At 43.3% G+C, this 24,105-nt stretch overlaps 1 protein-coding gene across 1 annotated transcript; it reads left to right on the forward strand.

The window, feature by feature from the left end:
• The first annotated feature begins 19,212 nt into the window (after positions 1-19,212).
• Positions 19,213-23,030, forward strand: LOC125544889 (BTB/POZ domain and ankyrin repeat-containing protein NPR2). The gene is made up of 4 exons (XM_048708673.2): positions 19,213-20,398; positions 20,714-21,464; positions 21,698-21,892; positions 22,349-23,030. Exons 1-4 carry the CDS (start codon positions 19,754-19,756, stop codon positions 22,591-22,593), a joined length of 1,836 nt encoding a protein of 611 aa, XP_048564630.2. The 5' UTR covers positions 19,213-19,753; the 3' UTR covers positions 22,594-23,030.
• The last annotated feature ends 1,075 nt before the right edge of the window (positions 23,031-24,105 follow it).

Raw genomic sequence — 24,105 nt, forward strand, 5'->3', positions numbered from 1 at the left:
AAAATTTGCTAGTTGTGTTGCTCTTGAACGAGTGAGTGGACCAGGTGCATTGATGTTATCAATTATCTTCTCAATCTAGACTTCATTTGCAACACGAGGATGAACTGGATGAAGATTTTGCCCTTGCCGATCATTGTCTTCATCTTCAACATTGGTTTCAGGTTGAGCAGTGTCTTCATGCTGATTAGGTGCAGAAATGATGATTTCCTCTTCAGCATGTTCCTCTGTCGGTATGATTGCTCCAGTACCCATTAGCTAGATAGATTCACTAGGTGTAGCTTCATCTAGCACATTTGGCAGGTGCTCGCTTTGCGAGCCGTTAGTCTCATCGAACCGCACATCCACAGTTTCAACCAATTTGTAGTAAAAGAGGTTGAAGACTCTGTAGGAGTGCGAATCCTTTCCGTAATCAAGCATGAAACCTTCATGTGCTTTTGGTGCAAATTTTGAAGTGTGATGCAGATCCTTGATCCAGCACCTAGCACCAAAGACTCTGAAATAGCTGACATTTGGCTTCTTAATTACCAGTCAGGAGCTCGTATGATGTCTTCTTTAGGAACTTGTGAAGATAAACACGGTTGATGATTTGGCAAGCAGTATCAATGGCTTCAGGCCAGAATTTTCTTGGTGTCTTGTACTCATCAAGCATCGCACATGCCATCTCAATGAGGGTTCTGTTCTTGCACTCCATGATGCCATTCTGCTGAGGTGTGTATGGAGTAGAGAACTCATGTGTGATGCCCAATGTATCAAGATAAGTGTCAAGGCCGGTGTTCTTGAATTTTGTTCCATTGTCACTTCTGATGTGCTTGATCTTGATGCCATAGTTGGTCATGGCATGATTGGCGAATCGTCTGAAGACATCCTGCACTTCAGTCTTGTAGAGAATTATGTGCACTCATGTATATCTTGAGTAATCATCAACAATGACGAAGCCCTAGAGGCATGCGGTGGTAGTAAGGGTAGAGTAGTGAGTAGAGCCAAATAAGTCCATGCGAAGCATCTCGAAGGGACGTGTTGTCGTCATGATTGTCTTTGAGGGATGCTTGGCCCTAGTCATCTTTCCGGCTTCACAGGCACCGCACAGATGATCCTTGTTGAACTTGATGCCCTCGATGCCAATCCTTCTTCTTCGCGAGAGTGTGCAAGTTCCTCATGCCCGCATGCCCTAGCCTCCGATGCCAGAGCCAACACTCTGAAGCTTTTGCTAGAAGACATACGGCAAGCTGTGGTCCTATGGAGAAATCTACCATATACAGATCGTCTCTTCGATACCCTTCGAAGACTAGAGATTTGTCAGATTCCATAAGCATAAGGCAATGATATTTTCCAAGTATCACAATCATGTTCAGATCACAAAGCATTGAGACAGGCATTAAGTTGAAACCAAGGGATTCAACAAGCATCACTTTATCCATGTGCTGACCTTTGAGATTGCAACTCTGCCTAGGCCCAATACCTTGCTTTTACCAGTGTCAGCAAATGTGATGTGACTTTTGTCAGACGGATGTAGGGTTGAATCCATAAGAAGACTTCGATCACCAGTCATGTGGTTAGTGCATCCACTGTCCATAATCCACTCAGTAGCCTTCGAAGCCGTACCCTACAGTGCAGTTTGGGGGATAGGCTTCACAAAGAGAAGTGTGAAGCATAAACATTTGACGAACAAGCATACTATCAAAGTTCAGATCCTTGTTAGGGTAGATAGGATGAGTATCAAGAAATCCTGGGACGAAATACATAGTAAGACCATTTTGGCACTTTATCTTGCGTCCCACAAGATGTTTGAGGTCCCCAGCATTAGCGCCTGAAGCTTTTGATTTCCGGCTGGAGACCTTTTCCTGTAAAAGAAAGTTAATTCTTCTTAACCACCCACATCTTCAGGGGTGGCTTAGAAGCAATGAGTCTAAGTGCAGCATCTGAGAACTTTGGCCTTGGAGCCCTAGCAAATAGCCTTGCAGGAGGTGAATAATACTCATAAGAATAGGCAGAAAAGTTCTTGGTTTTAAGAGCATAGCGGTTTGAAGAAACACGCTCATATTCATAAGTCTGAGTATGGCTTCCCTGCAAAACATTGGCATTAGGGTGACCTTGTGAGGTCCTCTGTCTGTATGAAGCCTTTGGACCATATGAAGCCTTTGGTCTAGGGTTTGTCTTCTTCCCAGGTGGTGTCCTGATGATATTCACAGGAAGCTTCTCAAGACAACTTTTGGGCACCCAGATCTTCTTCAAGGGTGGTCCATTCCTTCAGTTAGTATCAATACCTGGCAAACACTTCACCATTCTGATTCTTAAACAGCTTATAATTGGCGTCAAAGGATTCATCATTAATAATGGGGTTAGCACAAGTGAAGCCGGATAAGGTAGATGGGTCCACTGAAGGGCCCTTTGCAGCAACCCATGTGGTTTTGGGGTATTGCTCAGGTTTCCAGTATGAACCATCAATATTCATTTTCCTCTTGAACCCAAAACCCTCCTTCCTAGGGTTTCAGTTCAGAATTTGTTTCTTGAGGACATCACATAGTGTCTAATGCCCTTTGAGGCTTTTGTACATGCCTGTTTCAAGCAGTGTCTTCAACCTAGCATTCTCATCAGCAATAGTAGTGGTATCCTTGGAAGAGGGGTTAGTCACCACATCAGCAGTTGAAGATATTGCAACATTAGCAGCATTAGAACATTCAGCAACAAAGACAACATTATCACGCTCAAGACATTTTAAACAGGGTGGCACAAAGTCTTCCTGAGCGGAACTGATCTGTTGAGCGTGAAGTGAATTGTTCTCTTTTTGAAGATCTTCATGAGACGCTCTCAGATTCTCTAGATCTTGCTTACTTTGAAGATAATCATAGTAAAGCTTCTCATAAGTAGCTGAGAGTGTTTCATGACAAATTTCAAGTTCTTCATACTTAACGTGAAGATTTTTAATGTCTTCAATTAAGGACTGAGTTCGATTCATTTCCGCGTCCAACAGGTCATCGCTTTTGTCTAGAAACTTTTGAATATGTTCCATAGCAGTTTGTTGTTCAGTTGCAATTTTAGCAAGAGTCTTGTAGCTAGGTTTGGATTCACATTCAGAGTCATCTTCACTGGAGGTTTGAAAGTAAGCATCGCGTGAGTTTACCTTGGGACCTCGTGCCACAAAGCAGTAGGTCAGAGCAGAGTCATCCTCATCATCGGCTTCAACGTCGGCGACGTGACCATTGTCTTCGGTGTTGAAGATGGACTTGGCGACGAACGCCGAAGCTAGAGCTAGGCTTGCCACGCTTGAATCAGACTCCTCCTCAAACTCCACCTCCGCCTCCTCAGAAGCAGACTCCTCCTCTGAATCCATTTCCTTGCCAACGAATGCACGAGCCTTTCTAGATGAGCTCTTCTTGTGAGATGAAGATTTTGATGAAAACTTGGAAGAAGACTTTGAGGATTTCTTCTTGTTGTTGTTGTTGTTGTCAGAATCATATTCCTTGCTCTTCTTCTTCTTCTTCTTCTTCTTCTTCTTATATTCCTTGTCCCATTGAGGGCACTCAGAGATGTAGTGGCTTGGCTTCTTGCATTTGTGGCATGTTCTCTTCTTGTGGTCACGAGTGGAAGCCTCATCATTTCTTGAGCTGGATGTTGAAGACTTTTGGAAGCGATTCTTTTTGGAGAACTTCTGGAACTTCTTCACGAACATAGAAAGCTCCTTTCCAATGTCTTCAGGATCCTCACAACTGCAGTCAGATTCTTCTTCAGATGAGGAAACAACCCTTGCCTTCAAAGCACGGGTTCGGCCATAGTTGGGGCCATAGATGTCTCTCTTGTCAGATAGCTGGAACTCGTGTGTGTTGAGTCTCTCAAGTATGTCAGATGGATCGAGATCTTTGAAGTCAAGGCGCTCTTGTATCATCAAGGCTAGGGTGTCAAATGAGCTGTCAAGTGAACTCAGAAGCTTCTTCACGATTTCGTGCTTGGTGATCTCAGTAGCGCCAAGAGCGCGAAGCTCATTTGTGATATCAGTGAGGCGATCAAATGTGAGCTGGACATTCTCATTATCGTTTCTCTTGAAGCAGTTGAAGAGGTTGCGAAGAACATCAATCCTTGAGTCTCTCTGAGTTGAGACGCCTTCGTTGACCTTGGACAGCCAGTCCCAGACCAGCTTCGTAGTTTCTAGTGCACTCACACGTCCATCAGATGACCACAGATGATGTTATTGGCGGTCGAGTCCAGTTGAATGAACCTCTTGACATCAGCAGCGGTGACACCTTCACCGACCTTGGGAATGCCTGTCTTGACGACATTCTAGAGGTCGACGTCAATGGCTTCAAGATGCATGCGCATCTTATTCTTCCAGTACGGGTAATCAGTGCCATCAAAGACTAGGCACACAGCGGAGACTTTGATTATCCCTGCAGTCGACATAGCTAAAACTCCAGGTGGTTAAACCGAATCACATAGAACAAGGGACCACCTTGCTCTAATACTAATTGAAAGTGCTAGTTATTGACTAGAGGGTGGGTGATACGTCTCCAATGTATCTACTTTTTCTCACGCTTTTCCTCTTGTTTTGGACTCTAATTTGCATGATTTGAATGAAACTAACCCCGGACTGACGCTGTTTTTAGAAAAACTACCATGGTGTTGTTTTTGTGCAGAAATAGAAGTTCTCGGAATGGAACGAAACTTTTTGAGGATTTTTTGTACCAATAATAAGAATTTCTGGAGCCAAGACCCACCGGAGAGGGGCCCCTTGGTGGGCACAACCCACCAGGGCGCGCCCCCCTCTCCTGGCGTGCCCAGGTGGTTTGTACCCACCTGGTGGCCCCACTGATGACCCCCTGATACTATAAATTCACATATTTCCAGAAAAAAATCAGGGAGAAAGAATTATCGCGATCCACGAGACGGAGCCGCCGCCAAGCCCTGTTCTTCCTCGGGAGGGCAGATCTGGACGTTTGGGGCTCCGGAGAGGGGGATCTTCAATCTTCGTCATCACCAACCTATCTCAATCGCCAATTCCATGATGCTCCCCACCGGGAGTGAGTAATTCCTTCATAGGCTCGCTGGTCGGTAATGAGTTGGATGAGATTTATCATGTAATCGAGTGGGATTTGTTAGGGACTGATCCCTAGTATCCACTATGTTCTTAGATTTATGTTGCTATGACTTTGCCATGCTTAATGATTGTCACTTTGGGTCCGGGTGGCATGATTTCACATCTAAACTGTTTATGAATTCATCATTATATCCATGTTTTAGATCCGATCTTGCAAGTTATAGTCACCTACTACGGCTATGATCCGGCAACCCTGGAGTGACAACAACCGGGCCCACTCCCGGTGATGACCGTAGTTTGAGGAGTTCATGTATTCACTATGTGTTAATGCTTTGTTCCAGTTCTCTATTAAAAGGAGGCCTTAATATCCCTTAGTTTCCAATATGGACCCCGCTGCCACGAGAGGGTAGGACAAAAGATGTCATGCAAGTTCTTTTAATAAAGCACGCATGACTATTTACGGAATACATGCCTACATTATATCGATGAACTGGAGCTAGTGCCGTATCGCCCTAGGTTATAACTGTCTCATGATGAATATCATCCAACAAGTCACCGATCCAATGCCTACGAATTTATCCTTATTGATCTTGCTGCGTTACTATTGCTATCATCACTGTTACACTTGCTACAAATTACTGCTATCACTGCTACTGTTACCGTTGCTACTGTCACTACTATCAAAACTATCAAACTACTTTGCTACTGATCATATTGCTGCAGATAATTAATCTCCAAGTGTGGTTGAATTGACAACTCAGCTGCTAATACCTTCAAATATTCTCTGGCTCCCCTTGTGTCGAATCTATAAATTTGGGTTGAATACTCTACCCTCGAAAACTGTTGCGATCCCCTATACTTGTGGGTTATCAAGACCTTTTACTGGTGTCGTTGCCGGGGAGCATAGCTATATTTGTTGAGTCACTTGGGATTATTATCATATTATCACTATGAAGAATATGAAGGATCCAAAGACTAAGATATTTCCTTCAAGGACGAGGGGAGGTAAGGAGCTGCCATCCAGTTCTGCTTTAGATTCACCTTATGTATGAGTAAACTTGCAACATCACCACATGCTATTAATTCTGATATGTCGCAAGTTATTGATGATGCTACTTCTACCATGAATGATGCTTATGATGATGCTAGTACCTTGCTTGATAGTGATGATGTGCCACTTGGTGAATTTCTTGATAAACAAATTGCTAGAGTTATACAACATGATGTTGTTGAATCTGATGATGAGCTTGAAACTAAAACTCTTGAAACACCTGCTAGAACTAGCCTTCCTAGATATGAATTGCCTAAGGTACCGGAAGGTAATGTTATGAGTGAAGAAGCAACTAGAGATCTTCTTGCTTGCAATGATAGAGATGATCCAGAGAAATTACTATGCAAGTATAAAGAAAAATCTTTGAACGCTAGAATGAATTGTGATCCTAAGTTTTCTACTTCACCTATCTGTATTGTTGATAAGTATTATGAATTCTCTGTCGACCCAGAGTTAATTACTCTAGTTGAATCTGATCCTTTCCATGGTTATGAAACTGAAACTGTTGTGGCACATCTTACTAAGTTGAATGACATAGCCACCCTTTTTACACATGATGAGAAAACTCGTTATTACTTTATCCTCAAATTATTTCATTTCTCATTAAAGGGTGATGCTAAAGCTTGGTACAATACTCTTGCTCCTGGTTGTGTGCGTAGTCCCCATGATATGGTTTATTACTTCTCTGAAAAATATTTTCCTCCTCATATGAAACAACCTGCCTTACAGGAAATATTTAACTTTGTGCAAACTAAAGAAGAGAGTCTCCCACAAGCTTGGGGGAGGCTTTGCCGGTTGCTCAATGCTTTGCCTGATCATCCTCTTAAGAAAAATGAAATACTTGATATCTTCTATAATGGACTAACCGATGCTTCTAGGGACTTCCTAGATAGTTGTGCTGGTTGTGTTTTCAGGGAACGAACTATTGCTCAAGTTGAAGAATTATTGAATAACATATTGAAAAATTATGATGATTGGACTATTCCTGAACCACCACCTAAACCTACTCCGAATAAGAGGGGTATATTATATCTCAGTCCCGAAGATATGCAAGAGGCAAAGAAAATCTATGAAGGAAAAAGATATTAAATCCGAGGATGTTAAAATTTTACCTCCTATTGAAGAAATACATGGACTTAATACACCACACATGCATAAGGTGGTAGAGGTAAATTCTCGTATGAAGTTTAATGAAAATGATAATCCTCACAATATGCATCCTAGTCAATGCCTTTATGTGTTTGAAAACTATATTAGAAAACAAGATCACTTCAATGCAAATGTTATGAAACAATTGAAATGTAATTCTGATATGATTGCTCACTTGAGTGACTTGTTATTTAGAATATAAAATGATGTTAGAGGTGTTGGAAAACATGCTTCTATGGTTCAAACTCAACTAGAACAAGTTGCTAAATCTCAAAGAGAATTGCTTGATGAAATGAATCATAATATGCATGACTTTGCTGCTAGAGTTGCAACTAGAGGAGGTATAATGACCCAGGAACCACTTTATCCTGAGAGACACCCTAAAAGAATTGAACAAGATTCACAAAGAAATAACACTAGTGCACCTAGTCCTTCTAGAAAGAAAAATAAAAATAAAAATGATAGGACTTTGCACACTTCTAGTGAACCTGAAATAGAAGAACCTCCTGACAATGAAAATGAAACTTCTATCTCTGATGCTGAAACCCAATCTGGTAATGAACACTCACCTAATGATAATGAAAAAGATAATGATGAGGTTCATGAAGACTCTCAACCAACAAATAATAAAGAACCAGATAATGATGTTGAGATAGAACCACCTGTTGATCTTCATAACCCACAAGCTAAAAATAAAAGATATGACAAAAAAGACCTAATTTCTAGAAAACACGATAAAGAAAGAGAACCGTTGGTTCAAAAACCTATGTCTTTTCCACCCAAGTCAACTAAAAAGAATGATGATGAAGAATTTGAATGCTTCGCTGAAATGTTGAGGCCAGTCTTTTTGCGTACTCGCTTGACTGATATCTTGAAAATGCCTCCTTATGCAAAGTATATGAAACACATCATCACAAATAAGAGAAAAATACCGGAAGCTGAAATCTCCACTATGCTTGCTAATTATACTTTTAAAGATGGAGTACCTAAAAAACTTAGACATCCGGGAATACCAACTATACCTTGCACTATCAAAAAGAATTATGTGAAAACTGCTTTGTGTGATTTAGGAGCTGGTGTTAGTGCTATGCCTTTCTCTTTATATAAAAGACTTGATTTGAATAAACTCACACCTACTAAAATATATTTGCAAATGCCTGACAAATCAACTACCATACCTATGGTATCTGTGAGGATGTGCCCGTTGTTGTTGCTAATGTTACTATTTTGACTGACTTTGTTATACTTGAGATGCCCGAGGATGACAACATGTTGATTATCCTTGGTAGACCCTTCTTGAATATTGCAGGGGCTGTTATTGATTGCAATAAAAGCAAGGTCACTTTTCATATCAATGGTAATGAGCATACGGTGCACTTTCCGAAGAAACAATTCTAAGTGAATGGTATTAATACTATTGAAAAATCTCTAACAATCACTATTGGAAGTTTTCAAATACCTCTACCTGTTGTCAAGAAAAATAATATGAAATGCTTATTGTTGGGGAAATGCATATCCCCATTGAGGTAACTTAGTGATTTATGAAAGTTCTTCGGTTTCATGCTAATCGAAAGTGGTTGTTAATAAGACTTGATCAACCTTATTAATGAATCATTTTTGAACGGTATGAAGTTGATGAATTTAGTAAGCACTATTTTCTGTCCCTACCTTTTGCTTTATGTTTTTATTAGTTAAATAAAATAAAATGCCATGTTTTGTCTATTTTCTGAATTTCCCGTGCAATAAAAAATGAACCAAAAATAAAAGTTCTCAGAATGCCCTGAAAATTTTATATGATTTTTTCCTGAATATTTAAGAATTTTTGGTGCAAAAATAACCAGAGGGGGGGTGCACCAGGTGGGCACAACCCACCTGGGCGCGCTAGCACCCCCTGGCGCGCCCTGGGGGTTGTGGTCCCCACGTGGCCCCCTCACTTATGTCTTCGTCCCACATTGTCACCTACCTCCATGTAACATCCCAAATTTGCAATTTGGAATGTTATACACTAGATCATCATGCATATCATATTTTCATGCATTTTGGTTGATCCTAGAAATTTCACGCAACTCAAGGACCCACGGAGAGAGTTGGAGATTTCGTTATTTTCATATTCGAGTTCTCTCAAATTTTGGAAAAGAGGATCATTTGATTTATTTATTCCATCTTCAATTATTTTTCCAACATCAAAAAAATGAGAGAGGGAATAATATGACTTTCCCAAAGTTAGGAAAAATGAAGATTTAATGAAGAAGTCAAGTTTTGGTTTTGCCGGAGTTCTTTTGCGAAAAATGCGCGTTTTCAAAAAAATTTGCATTTTAGGCTCGGAGAAAAGTTCATTTTGTTTGACTCATTTTTAGGAGTCGGGGAAAATTTACTTTAGATTTTTCGGAGTTCGTTTAGATAGTTTTTCTTTTGTTTTTCTGCGCGTGAAACCGATTAAAAAAAGGAGCAGCTCCCGCGCGCCAGGCCAGCCGGGCCAAGGCCCAGCCAGCCGCCACCGCCCCCAGCCCCTCGCGCGAAGCCGAGTCCCAGCGGGACTCTAGGCCGCCCCCCCCTTTGCCCCTTGGCCAAGTCACACCCCCCTCCTAGTATATATACTCACCCCCCCTCTCTTTTCCTCCACCACCCAAGCCCGCCGCCCCTCTCCTTAAGCCGCCGCCGCCGCCTTAAGCCGCCGCCCGGAGCCCCGCCTCCCGAGGTAGCCGCGCCGCCTCTTCTTTTCCTCGGTTTGGTTTTTCTTCTAGAAAACCGTTCCGGTTCTTCTCTTTTTTTTTCTTCCATTTTTTTTCTTCCGGCTTTGTTTCGGTTTTCTTCCGAAACCCTAGATCGGTTTTCGTTCTTCTTTCGGACCGTTCGTCTCAACGAACGTGATCAACGATTTTTCCCGGTTAACGACGCCCGTTCGTTTAACCGTTCATCTCTTTCTTTTCGTTGGATTTATTCCGCGATCGCGATCTCAGATCCGATCTTCGTTCTAGTCTTTCTTCCCGCTCGTTTATCGGAATCAGGTGATTCAAGCGCCTGGAGTTTCATTTCAAAAACGCCGTTCCGACTAATCAACTTGAACAAGTTTTTGCCACAATAAAATTTGACCTAGTTTCAACCTGCTAGAACCGAGTTGTTTTCTTCCGCCGTTTGTTTTCCGTTTCTTTGTTCGGTTCGTTCTTCCTTTGCAACCGGAGTTCTTAAGTTGAACTTTCTGGTTCGTTCTCTTGTTCGATTTTTTCCTGTGCATTAGATGAGTACTTATTGTGTGCTTGTTGTTTGTCTGCGATAGATCACCCGGATTGCGCCGCTTGTTACTTCGAAACCCTAGGACTCGCGGATTCTCAGCAAGGCAAGTAACACTTTAATCATACCTTTTCTACAACCCATGTTTTATTGCATTAGATCAATCCTCTCACATTGCATGATTAGGATCTAATTAAATTGTGGGATGGGAAGTAGATGAGGTAGTACCTATCACCTGTATTATTATGAAACCTTTGGGAGTTACTTCTACGTTTGCTTATTATGCCATGCTATGCTAGTAGAAGTGGATTGGGTGAGTGATATCCATGACAGATGTGAGTTTGTTAATTTTAATGGTTTACTTAATGTGGCAACTTAAATACACATCTGGGTGGATTGAGGCACCTGATGTCTATCGGGACTTGCCTGTTTTTATTTTGGACCGCCACCCAGGCTCAAAGGGATCATAAGATCATTCATGCTAGTAACTTCCGTGTGCAGCCACAAGCCATTATGGGCTCTGGCATAGTTGACTAAGTCGTGCGAACTCTTACAGGGTAGACTAGCAGATGTAGGGGAAGTAGGTGTACCGGTCTATCCATCGTAAGGTGCTAGCGCTTCTGAAAGACTGTGTCTCGGTCATCCGTCTTCTCAAACACCATGTAGTGCGAGAAACCAAACGGAGGCGATCGAGTCTTGTGGGGAAAAGTGCGCAAACCTCTGCAGAGTGTACAAACTAATCATGATTAGCCGTGCCCCCGGTTATGGACAACTTGAGTATCTAGTACTTGAATATCATGTGAATCTCATCACGTTACTTCGAATTAATGTTGTTGGGTTTTAACTGTTCACTTAATTGGGATCGGAATGCTGTCAACCATTCTCGATGTTTAACAACTACCATGATAGTTAAATAAATTTATTCCTTTGCAGTAGGGAAAAACCGGCTTTACGCAAAACTGTAACCGTAGAGCTTTCCACCAGTCATATATGCATATAGTATAGCTGTTTCATTCCATTACTCTCTATGTGTTACATTGCCAGCATATTCCATGTGTTGACCCGTTTTCGGGCTGCAACTTCTCATGTTGCAGACTTTTCAGACGACGAGTAAGGTGCTTTTAGGTCGTGGTCCTATACTCAGTGATGCCGTTGGAGTTGATGGACCCATTTATCTTCCGAGTCTTCCGCTGTTATCGTTATTAGATGGCCTTAAGCCATATTTATTGTAATAAGTTCTCTTTGAGACAACGATGTAATAAGTGTGTGATTGCCACTCTGCTATAAATCCTTCGATGTACTGTGTGGTGTCAGCACTACTGATCCAGGGATGACACCGGAGCACAGTAGACTTGATCCATTCGGGTCGGGTCGCTACACTCCAGAAAAAAATCACTCTCCCTCTCTCTCCCGAGTTCTTGCTCATTTTGCTGCCAATTTTGATCTCTTTGCTCGAAGCTCCATTTCTGAAACTGTTTCAGGAGATTGTTGTTTGGTATGTGACTCCACCATTTGTCCAATTAGTTTTTGTTTTAGTGAATTATACTTTGAATAATTAGCTACTCTTGGTGCTGCTGTAAATGTGCTTGCATGTTGAATTCTTAGTGTTCTAAGTTGTTTGAATGCTTGTTATGGCCTCTCTGTATCCCTATCAGTAGTTGCTATCAATCTTACAAAGTTTTGTTGACAAATTTTTGTCACTCCAAAAATTTTATTTTCAGAAAATTGTACGCGGACATGATGAACCTATTTGGAAGGAGTTCTTCAAGGAGACGATCCTCGGGGGCATCCTCTAGTGACAGTTCTGCCCACCGGTCTTATGTTGAACCAAGTGAAAGTTCCACGCGAGATGCAGCCACCAAAACATGCTTATGGCCTTGCGATGAGTATATGATGAAGGTGGGCATCGAAGAGTAATTTGAGCAATATGTGCATAATGCTGGTCTTGGTCCTTACCTATTAGATAAGTGTGCACAACACCATCTTCTCACTAAATCATTTTTCAAAGGATTCAAATATTTTCCACGTGAGTCTAGGGTGTCGTTTATGCTTTATGATGAGCCATTTACTATTCCACTAGAAATTTTTGCTTACCATTGCAAACTTCCATTATGGGGTTCGCTTGATGAGCCAGCAAAGGCTGAGTATGAGACCTTCTTGACTAGCCTTTGCTACGGTGAAAATAGGGGAGTAAGGCAAGGAAGAATAAAGAGCATTCACTTTCCCGCAATTCAGTACCTTGCATTATTTAACGGGAAATGCATAGTAGGCAAGTAAGACTATAGCATACTTTGTTCGCCAGACTTGAGCCTCATTCACACCACTCTCACTAGTGAAAGGAATTATAACCTTGGAGTGATTGTTGCACGTAGACTTCAGCATAATGCCAAAAGTGGTTGGTTCTATGGTGGAATTTATGCCACACGTTTAGCACGAGGACTGGGTGTTTCACCTTTGCCCTCTGATGCTATCCTTCCCACTCGGTATTTAGATTTTGATGCTTTAAAAGAGCATAAGATTCTCTCGGGAAGGGCTAATAACTTCACTTATAATTTGTTGTGGACACCTATTTGCCTGCGCCTATCACATGTTGTGGACACCTATTTGCTTGCGCCTGCTCTCTTTGATTATCACATCAAGGAAAGATCTTTTGTTCTTGAGAGCGAGGCCCGAGCTCACAACGCAGCAGTGTTGGCGGCACGGCGTGCTGAGGCCTCCGCACCGAGGGCCTCGATTAGCTACCATGCCGACTACTACCCTCCAGGCTACTGATTCACTACCAAGTTAGGCCAAAAGCCTAAGCTTGGGGGAGTACGTGTTCTCACCGACTTTATATTCATGTTCACATATCATTCCATTTGTCGGTGTTCACACTTTTTCATTGTATCATCCATGCTTAGAACTTTTTTCTTGCTTTCTTCTTTTGTGTTTGAAAAACTTTAGAAAAAACAAAAAAAATTAGTTATAGTAATTTACTTTCTATGCATGCTTAGTAGTAGTAATAAAAGGAAAATCCAAAAATATTCTCTTGTTCTTATTTTGCTTGTTGGGAGCTTTCCCGTATAAATAGTTTTTCTCGTTTTTGCTTATTATTTGCTTGTTGAAGAAAAAAACAAAAACTCCAAAAATATTTCAGTGTGTTTCTCTAAAATTCTTTTCTTTTATTTGAGTTGTACCGAGGAGAAGACCACGATGAAAATGTTGAGTGGCTCTCATATGAATAACTGTTGAACTAATAAGAAATCATTTTACCTTGTCTTCTTCTATTGAATAAAATGTTTTGTAGATTCCAGCTTAGTCCATGGCACTCTTGCACTATTATTATTTTCATATCATTCGGTCGTGCAAGTGAAAGGCAATAATGACGATATTCGATGAGCTGGCCGTGGTAAAGAGAAACTGGTATGAACTCGACTTATCTTGTCTGTGTAAATATGTTTAACCTAGTGCCCATGCTTCAGCCCATTATGATTAAACATGTTTTTAATGACAATTAGAGATTATAGTTTCTCATGCCATGCATAAGTAGCTGGGAGTGGATAATGATCTATCTTGGATATCAACATAGTGTTAAAATGATTGTGATGTAGTATGATGACATGGTATCCTCCTCTGAATGTCCGAGTGGCTTGACTTGGTACATGTTCATGCATGTAGTTGAATCAAAACCAACATAGCCTCTATGATGTTTATGTTCATGGTGTTCATATCCTACTCATGCTAGTGTCCAATGTTACTTGTGCATAATGCCTGGTTATGATCGTTGTTGCTCTCTAGCTGGCCGCTTCCCAATCTTAAAATTGCTAGCCTTTGCCTGTACTAAGTGGGGATTCTGATTGTACATCAAAAACCTTAAACCCAAAGTTATTCCAGATGAGCCCACCCATACCTACCTATATACAGTATTACCCTGCCGTCCTAAGTAAATTTGCATGTGCCACCTCTAAAAACTTATAAATTTTTTATCCATTTTGTGTGCCTGGATCATTCATCGAACAACAGGAGGTGGTCGATATCTTCCATGTTAAGCATGTTATCCTCAGGTCGAGTGTTTATTCACTCGCCATCGCACGAGGAAATGGACGGTAATAGGGATGCCCAGTCCCAAACTGCAAAACACAAAAAGAGTTCATCTCTTACATAATCAAACAAAAACTCCCAATGGAGTCAAAACCTTTACTTTCCGCTTGGGAACCGCCACTAGCATGCTTAGCATGGAAGATGCTGATAACTGATGGTCGTGAAGTGAATGAGAAGGGTGCATGTATCAAAATATCATTTATCTCTATTTTAAAACTGAGCTCTAGCACCTCTGCAAACCACCGCTTCCCTCTGCGAAGGGACTTTCTATTTACTTTTATGTTGTGTCATCACCTTCTAGAAACAAGCGCCAGAAACTGAGTAGAGCACATCGGTCATGATTTATGCATTGTGTATAGCTAATGTTGGGTGCATCATGACTGGATGTTTTCCATCATGAATTATAATGTTTAGTCGTTGCTTGAACTTTGGAGGTGCTCTGCATTTATGTTTTGCGGTCTCAGAAAGGGCTAGCGAGATACCATTATTGTCATATTATATCATGATTGTTTTGACAACGTGTTCCTGTTTGAGATATCTTATTATTGCTCGCTAGTTGATTATGTCATTGATATGAATCATTATAATCTTTGAGAGTTTTTGTTGACATGGTTAGTTATAATGTTGGCTGAAAACGTGGGTGCTGTTTAAGCTTATTTATGCAAACAAAAGCAAAAGAGTTCGTAAATTTTTTTCTTTCTCACTTTCAGTTTATCAACTGAATTGCTTGAGAACAAGCACAGGTTTAAACTTGGGGGAGTTGATACGTCTCCAACATATCTACTTTTTCTCTCGCTTTCCCTCTTGTTTTGGACTCTAATTTGCATGATTTGAATGAAAGTAACCCCGGATTGACGCTGTTTTCAGTAGAACTACCATGGTGTTGTTTTTGTGAAGAAATAAAAGTTCTCGAAATGGAACCAAACTTTTTGAGGATTTTTTATACCAATAATAAGAATTTCTGGAGTCAAGACCCACCGGAGAGGGGCCCCTGGGTGGGCACAACCCACCAGGGCGCGCCCCCTCTCCCGGCGCGCCCAGGTGGGTTGTACCCACCTGGTGGCCCCGCTGATGACCCCCGTGATACTATAAATTCACATATTTCCAGAAAAAAAACAGGGAGAAAGAATTATCATGATCCATGAGACGGAGCCGCCGCCAAGCCCTGCTCTTCCTTGGGAGGGCAGATCTGGAGTCCGTTTGGGGCTCCGGAGAGGGGGATCTTCGATCTTCGTCATCACCAACCTATCTCCATCGCCAATTCCATGATGCTCCCCACCGGGAGTGAGTAATTCCTTCGTAGGCTCACTGGTCGGTGAGGAGCTGGATGAGATCCATCATGTAATCGAGTTAGTTTTGTTAGAGCCTGATCCCTAGTATCCACTATGTTCTTAGATTGATGTTGCTATGACTTTGCCATGCTTAATGATTGTCACTTTGGGTCCGGGTGGCATGATTTCACATCTGAACCGTTTATGAATTCATCATTATATCCATGTTTTAGATCTGATCTTGCAAGTTATAGTCACCTACTACGGTTATGATCTGGCAACCTCGGAGTGACCACAACCGGGCCCACTCCCGGTGATGAGCGTAGTTTGAGGAGTTCATGTATTCACTATGTGTTAATGCTTTGTTCCGGTTCTCTATTAAAAGGAGGCCTTAATATCCCTTAGTTTCCAATATGGACCCCGCTACTACGGGAGGGTAGGACAAAAGATGTCATGCAAGTTCTTTTAATAAAGCACGTATGACTATTTACGGAATACATGCCTACATTATATCGATGAACTGGAGCTAGTGCCGTATCGCCCTAGGTTATAACTTCTCATGATGAATATCATCCAACAAGTCAATGATCCAATGCCTACGAATTTATCCTTGTTGATCTTGTTGCGTTACTATTGCTATCATCACTATTACACTTGCTACAAATTACTGTTATCACTGTTACTGTTACCGTTGCTACTGTCACTACTATCAAAACTATCAAACTACTTTGCTACTGATCATATTGATGTAGATAATTAATCTCCAAGTGTGGTTGAATTAATAACTCAACTACTAATACCTTCAAATATCCTTTGGCTCCCCTTGTGTCAAATCTATAAATTTGGGTTGAATACTCTACCCTCGAAAACTGTTGCGACCCCCTATACTTGTGGGTTATCAGGGGGTGAATAGGCGATTTTTATGAAAGTCTTCAATACACGAGGTCTTTGTAGACGAACAGATGAAGTGAACCTATTGATATGCAGCGGAAGATAGACTACACTAGACAAGCCATAGTCAAGTAAGCAATATAGTGAAAGTACGAAGACTATCAGCAACTAGATAGTATGGATCAGAATGGAAGACAGTATGAAGCCAAACAGGTAATAGTCTTCACACAGTGAAGTCAATCAGATCAGACAGGCAAGCAATGACTTCACGAAGACAAACTGAAAAGTAAAGGGAAGCGGGGGATAGAACCAGTTGCTTGGTGAAGACAAGGATTTGGTAGACCAGTTCCAGTTGCTGTGACAATTGTACGTCTGGTTAGGGGGGCTGAGATTGAACTCAGAAGACCGCGTCTTCACCTTATTCCCCTTGAGCCAAGGACACCCAGTCCTCGCCCAATCACTCTGGTAAGTCTTCAAGGTAGACTTTCAAACATTCACAGACTTCGTTCACCGGCGATCCGCAATGACTCTTGGATGCTCAAAACGCGACGCCTAACTGGCTGGAGAATTCACGGTCCTCAAGTGTGACAAGACTTCAGGTCACGTGGACAGAAAGACTTCAGTGATGCCTAACACTCTTTGGCTCTGCGTGTTTAGGGCTTTGTCCTCGCAAGGATCTCTCTCTCAAAGGCTTCGGAGGTGGTTGCTCTCAAACGACAAAAGCCGTGCACTAACTCTGAACAGCCACCAATTCTTGGTGTAGGGGGTGGGCTATTTGTAGCCAGGAGGCTACCCGACCTGATATGTCCGAAATGACCCTGGGTCACTAAGGAACCGACACGTGTCCAACGGTCGGATTTCAAACACACACGACAGCTTGACTTGGGCTACAAGTAAAGCTGACTCATCCAGCTCTGGATAAGTTTTGCTCTCATTGTCTTCGCTCGAAGACATAGGATTTTGGTTGAGCATCACATCAGCCACTCTGACTTTGTTCACTTGAACCCCACTTAATAGTACGGTGGTTCCTATGACTCAATAAAGAAGAAACGGAAACTACGAAACAACTATGTCTTCGCACTCCATAGTCTTCAAGTGAATGTCTTCACATGTCATAATCTTCATCGTGGATGTCTTCATGAACCACCATTGTCTTCAATATTTTCACACATTTTTAGGGGTCATCTCTGGTAGGTAAACCGAATCAATAAGGGACTAATACCTGTGTTATCCTGCAATTCTCACAAACACATTAGTCCCTCAACCAAGTTTGTTGTCAATACTCCAAAACCAACTAGGGGTGGCGATGCACTTACACAATGCCACGGTAAGAAGGAATCACTAGATCCGGTGGTGAAAGTATCGGATTTGGATGAGGATGACAAGAGGGGAGGGGCATATGAGATCTATGCTGTAGCACTGGTAGCCATGACCGCACAAGAGGATTTGTGTGGCAACGTGGCCATCGACTGACAAAGCAACACTCTTATGCAAATGGAGCTGATTGATGATGGTGATAGAAGGTGCACCCACCCTAGATCAACGTGAAATCAGGATGCAGAGAAGGGGAAGCGCCCGCGCATAGGTCCCATGGAGGAGGACACCACCGTCACAAGTCACCAAGTTGTCACCGTCACAGCGAACCTCCGGCCAACAAGTTATCGCAATGAGCCGACGTCGGGCAACCATCATGACCAAACACCATGAGATACGACTACATTAGTTGTGTAGTGATATAAATTATGTCCATGATGCAAAAATATTTAGTCAGGTTCCCAACACACTCTTTTTTTTTGCTAGAGGATCATTACTTAGAGAAGGACATGCGAGACCATGCAGGGTTCGTGAAGGATCGAGTAGGGCCCATTCCTGCTTTTTACACGGGAGGGGCCGAGAAGGATCGAGTAGGACCCATTCCCACATTTAACACGGGAAGGATCGAGTAGGACTCATTCCCGCATTTAACACGGGAAGGATCGAGTAGGGCCTAGCACCACGTTTAATCAACGCGGTGGGTAGCGCGACTTACAAGCAGAGCACAAGAAAACATAAAACTACAAACTAGCCCCTAAATCTCACAAAAAGGACCCCCGACAGAGAATCAAGAACGCGATCGGGTTCAAAGTCGCTCCGCCAATACAACTTACACACATAACCCCAACAAAACATAAAATTACAAACGATACCATAATCTTACAAAAAGGGCCCCATATAGAGTACGAAGAACGCGGTCGTGTCCAAAGCCGCGCCCTAATGGGAAAAGGAGAGAAGGAAAGGGGAAGGAGAGAGAACATGGAAGAGAGAGCCTGGCAAGTGGGATCACAAGTCTTCCCCCGATTGCAGTGACGTGTGGCGCTTACGCGTACTACGTTTTGTCATTGCAAGAGTATTATATAATTTCGTAATAATGACCTCCGCGCTTTTGTACTCTGCACAAACGCCAATATGGTATTCTGTGGGGTGGCTCGTGCAATTTTACCTTCCCTTCTTCTTCTCCGACCCCAAAAGCCAGAGAAGAGAACCTGATCGAAGAAAGTGAAGAGAAGGGAAAGGTAGGGACGGGAGAAATCCAGCGGTCTCAGTCATCCTCCGCCTCCATATTCCTCCCCGTCGTCGTCTTCAATCCCCTCCCCGCCCGAGCCTCCCCCTGCTTTCCACGCAACTGCCCCCGGACTCCTCTCCCGCGACCCCACTCTCCTTCCCCGCCCCGCCAGGTCGTCGTCGTCGCTCCCAATATTTCCTCCTGCTCCCCCCACTTGGATCAGCCGGTCGCGAGGAGGAAAAAATTCCACGAAAGCTCCCGGCTTGACGCGGCGGCGGCGGGCGGCTGCCGAGATCTGGGCTCGACGAATTCGCCGTCCCTTCCCCGCTGCGTTTAGGCGGGGTTACGTGGGGGAGTTTCCGTGCCGACGCGGATCTGTGTGGTGCCAAACAAAGCCTGCCCGAATTGCGCAGTTCGGCCGGGAGCGACCAAAAGGCAGCCTCCCCCCTTTGCCTTCACACATGGTGGTCCGGCTCTAGGGCCCTTTCGCCTCGTGCTTGGCGGCGGTGATGGAGCCGTCGTCGTCCATCACGTTCGCCTCCTCGTCGTCCTACCTGTCCAACGGCTCTAGCCCCTGCTCCGGCGCTCTGGCGCCGCTGCCCGCGGCGGACGGGTGGGGCGGGGGCGGTGGAGGGGGAGGGGGAGGGGGAGGGAGCAGCAGCAGCGTCGAGGCCGTGAGCCTGAATCGCCTCAGCAGCAACCTCGAGCGCCTCCTCCTCGATTCTGAACTCGACTGCAGCGACGCTGACGTCGACGTCGCGGACGGCGGTCCGCCCATCCCCGTCCACCGTTGCATCCTCGCCGTGCGCAGCTCCTTCTTCCACGACCTCTTCCGCGCCCGCGGGAGCCGCAGTGGTGGGGCCGTCACTGCCTCTGCCTCCGCCACCGGAGGCGGAGCGGGAGGGGATGTGAACGGGAGGCCGCAGTACAAGATGGAGGACCTCGTCCCAGGTGGCCGTGTGGGCCGCGAGGCCTTCCTAGCGTTCATGGGGTACCTCTACACGGGCAGGCTCCGGCCGGCGCCGCTGGACGTGGTGTCATGTGCTGATCTTGTGTGCCCGCACGACTCGTGCCCGCCGGCTATCAGGTTCGCCGTCGAGCTCATGTACGCGGCTTGGACCTTCAGGATCCCCGAGCTCATGTCGCTGTTCCAGGTGAGGGATGCATACGCTCTTATTGGCTTGTTTAGAACTCCCAATTGTATATTTTATAAGTAGAATTTTTTCTCTAATCTTGGCAGCTTCAGGCTAGAAATGTTCGACTCATGGTTCTACCCTTCTCCAATTTGTTTATTTGACTGTGCACAGACATTTGCAGTATATTTGGCATGCTAATTCGAAACAGACGAAAAACAGTAAATTTGGTACATGAGTAAAAAAAGTAAATCATGGTTTCATTTCTCAATTTCACACGACCCTTTCTTTCTCTGGTGAATTGCTAATCATGGTTAAGATGATCATCTACTGCAGCGACGGCTTATGAACTTCGTTGACAAGACTCTGGCGGAAGACGTCCTACCTATTTTGCAAGTTGCTTTCCACTCGGAGCTTACTCAAGTGCGTGAAAAATGTGTTCAAAGGATTGCAAGATCGGATCTTGATATTATGTCTTTGGATAAGGAACTCCCTCCAGAAATTGCTGACGAGATAAAAAAGATCCGTCAGAAATCTCCGCCAATTGATGGTGACACCATCATTTCGGACCCTGTACACGAGAAAAGAGTAAGAAGAATCCACAGGGCACTGGATTCTGATGATGTTGAACTTGTCAAGTTGCTTCTTAATGAGTCTGAAATCACCCTCGACGACGCAAACGCATTGCATTATGCTGCAGCTTACTGCGATTCCAAAGTTCTTACAGAGTTGTTAGGCCTGGAACTTGCCAACTTGAATTTGAAGAACAGTCGTGGGTACACAGCACTCCACCTAGCTGCTATGAGGAGAGAACCAGCTATTATTATGTGTCTCTTAAGCAAAGGAGCAGTGGCGTCGCAATTGACAGATGACGGCCGCCTTGCAAGTAATATTTGTCGAAGGTTAACAAGACTAAAAGATTACAATGCGAAGATGGAGCAGGGCCAAGAGTCAAATAAAGATAGGATGTGCATTGACATCCTAGAGAGGGAGATGATGAGGAATCCTATGACAGCGGAAGATTCTGTCACCTCACCTTTATTGGCTGATGATCTTCACATGAAACTAAGCTACCTGGAAAACAGAGGTGAAGTCTCCTTTTATGCAATGATAGTGACACTTCTAGACAAATCTTTTCTCAATATTAAAATGATGGGGGAGGTTGAGAAAAAGTACCCCTTTCTACCAAAAAATCCCTCTTTTCCCCCCCTCTCCGGTGCATATGCTATAGAAATAGGTGGCTGTAACACTTGCTGCACATTCGACTCTGCCGTATGCACCCTTTTCATAAGATGTTAAAATGATCTGTGGTCTCTGCAGTCGCGTTCGCAAGACTGTTCTTCCCTGCTGAAGCGAAGGTTGCCATGCAAATTGCACAAGCAGACGTCACACCAGAAGTTGGTGGTTTTTCTGCAGCAAGTACTTCTGGTAAACTGAGGGAAGTCGATCTGAATGAGACGCCAGTAACAAAAAACAAAAGGCTGCGTTCAAGGGTGGATGCACTAGCGAAAACAGGTGCGAACATGAGTAGTCGATCTTTCCTTTCAATTTTACTTTGTCCGGTGCTATATCGTTGGATAATTTTTTTTTTGAGAGATCGTTGGATAAATTGCTGGGTAAGCTGTTACTAGCTGTTAATACAACCATGTACACAACCTTCTACCTGAATAACTTAACGCCGTTTATTGGGTTCATTGATATTCTGTGCATGAACCTATTTATATAGCATGTGTTGTTCACAGTAAAAAACATGAACATGTAAAAGTATGTTGCCATTCTGGCATGTGGCACAAGTTCATTTCTACATATGTTTCTAGTATGTGTCTTTGCAACCTGTCATTGTAGGTACTCTGAACACCTTGTGAACATAGGTGTTCAGTGTTGTGTATTTGCATTCAGCTCGTTCTGTGTACACGAGCAGTCTGGCAATCATATTTATTCATGAATTAAACATGTCTGTGATGGTGGCAGTGGAACTGGGCCGTCGGTACTTCCCAAACTGCTCGCAGGTGCTCGACAAATTCTTGGAAGATGGCCTGCCTGATGGCCTTGATGCGTTCCAGCAGCAAAGCGGCACCCCTGATGAGCAACAGGTGAAGAAAATGCGCTTCTGCGAGGTGAAGGAGGACGTGCGCAAAGCATACAGCAAAGACACGGCCGATAACAGCATGTTTTCGGCCCTGTCGTCAAACTCCTCGTCCTCGGCGATGAAGTGAAGGTACTGTAACAGGCTGTTTTCTCGAGATGTCAGGGCTAAAGAGGGATCGCTGGTCATGCGCATGTATAGTGCTCACCATCGTGTAAAACCGAATATGAACATGAAAGGAGGCCCCAAAATAGTAGAAGATGATATATACTTTGCTGGACTTGGAGTTTGTTGGAGAAGGCTGTGCCATCCCATCCCAGATTCCCAATATCAATTTCCCATGCTGGTTGCGAAGACGGAGCCGTGGATCATCCAGCTTCGACGCTATGCATGCGTGCAGCCTGCTGTATTTGTTTCGCATAGCTGCAATACTTATATGTTTAATAATACTAGAGAGTAGTAGGCAATTGAGGCTGTAGCGGAAGTTGGAACCTACCTTAATGTAAGTGAAAGGGGACAGTTGCCCTTTGTCGAACTGTTGTTATCAATACATAGTTGATTTTCGTAGCTCAAACTTTATAGAAGCCTAGTATAGCGCCAGTGCATTGCCATGGAATCAAAAGGAAAAGAGCAAGACCATAACGAGTTCATTTGCTTTGGATCAATCATCAATTTAGATGCAACAAGATAACGACATATTGCCTTTGATCCAAATTAATTGTCGCACACTTAGTACAGCTTTAGTATAAAATTATACTAAATGTGTGTAAATTAATATGTATCCAAGGGAGTAACATTTCTCGCTACCCACAATATATTACTAGTTCAACATAAACCATTCAAAGGCTAAAATAAACATAAACAATTCAATGCAAGATCAGAGGCAAAACATCATATAATACTACTTATTGTGCCCAATTTTTCAGAACTTCTTGCGCATAGTTTCCAAATTTTTGAAACACTCATGTGATGTTTTCCAATGCTGGACGTTTATGAATGGAAAACTTATGTTAAATCCAGCACAAACTAAGCTAGTTATAATTGTTCAGCACTGACTAAGCTCAGTCCTTGAGCTATATGTTTTGACATTCTTGATAACGTTTATTAACGGGAAACTTAGGTTGTGTTGTCTGTTTATTTCTACTGGCAAACACCAAATGTTGTGCAATTTCTGTTCCTCTCGCCGGATGAATGGTGATTGGTAGTCATTCAGAAGCATACGCTGACACATGGTTTACATCATTCTCTTGGTTGCACAATTTTGGCATGCATATAAGAGAACAAGTTATCTAATCTCTGTTGTGTGTTAATCTAGAGTATAAATAAAATATTTTTTTACACGCCATCATGCTTGACATCAGGTTTGCAACTCAAATTGTACGAAGCAAGTATTGCAACTTTAAAATAGTAAAAGCACAATGGAAAAACTTGCAACTGCAAACCTAGGAATCTTTTTAAAAAAATGAAGGTAGAGCAGTCTCTTCCTTGTATACATTTCAAAATGGGCGAAGCCGGTTGCAGAGCCAATCACATGGTGACCTGGAGCCCTGGTGCATTGCGTGCGCTCCAAAGCGCGGCGGCGCAGATAGCAAAGAGAGCGGGCCATAGGCAATCCCCGGCATTTCTAGTCTCCCCAGAGCTA

Source organism: Triticum urartu, chromosome 3A, assembly GCF_056163025.1.
Source record: "Triticum urartu cultivar PI428250 chromosome 3A, HENAU_Tu73, whole genome shotgun sequence".
NCBI lineage: Eukaryota > Viridiplantae > Streptophyta > Magnoliopsida > Poales > Poaceae > Triticum > Triticum urartu.

Bases quoted from the DNA above. Each gene is read 5' to 3' on its own strand.
- LOC125544889 (XM_048708673.2), top strand. From the start codon at position 19,754: ATGGAGCCGTCGTCGTCCATCACGTTCGCCTCCTCGTCGTCCTACCTG. The intron at 20,399-20,713 runs GTGAGGGATGCA...CATCTACTGCAG, and splicing joins AGCTCATGTCGCTGTTCCAG to CGACGGCTTATGAACTTCGT. The intron at 21,465-21,697 runs GTGAAGTCTCCT...TGGTCTCTGCAG, and splicing joins AAGCTACCTGGAAAACAGAG to TCGCGTTCGCAAGACTGTTC.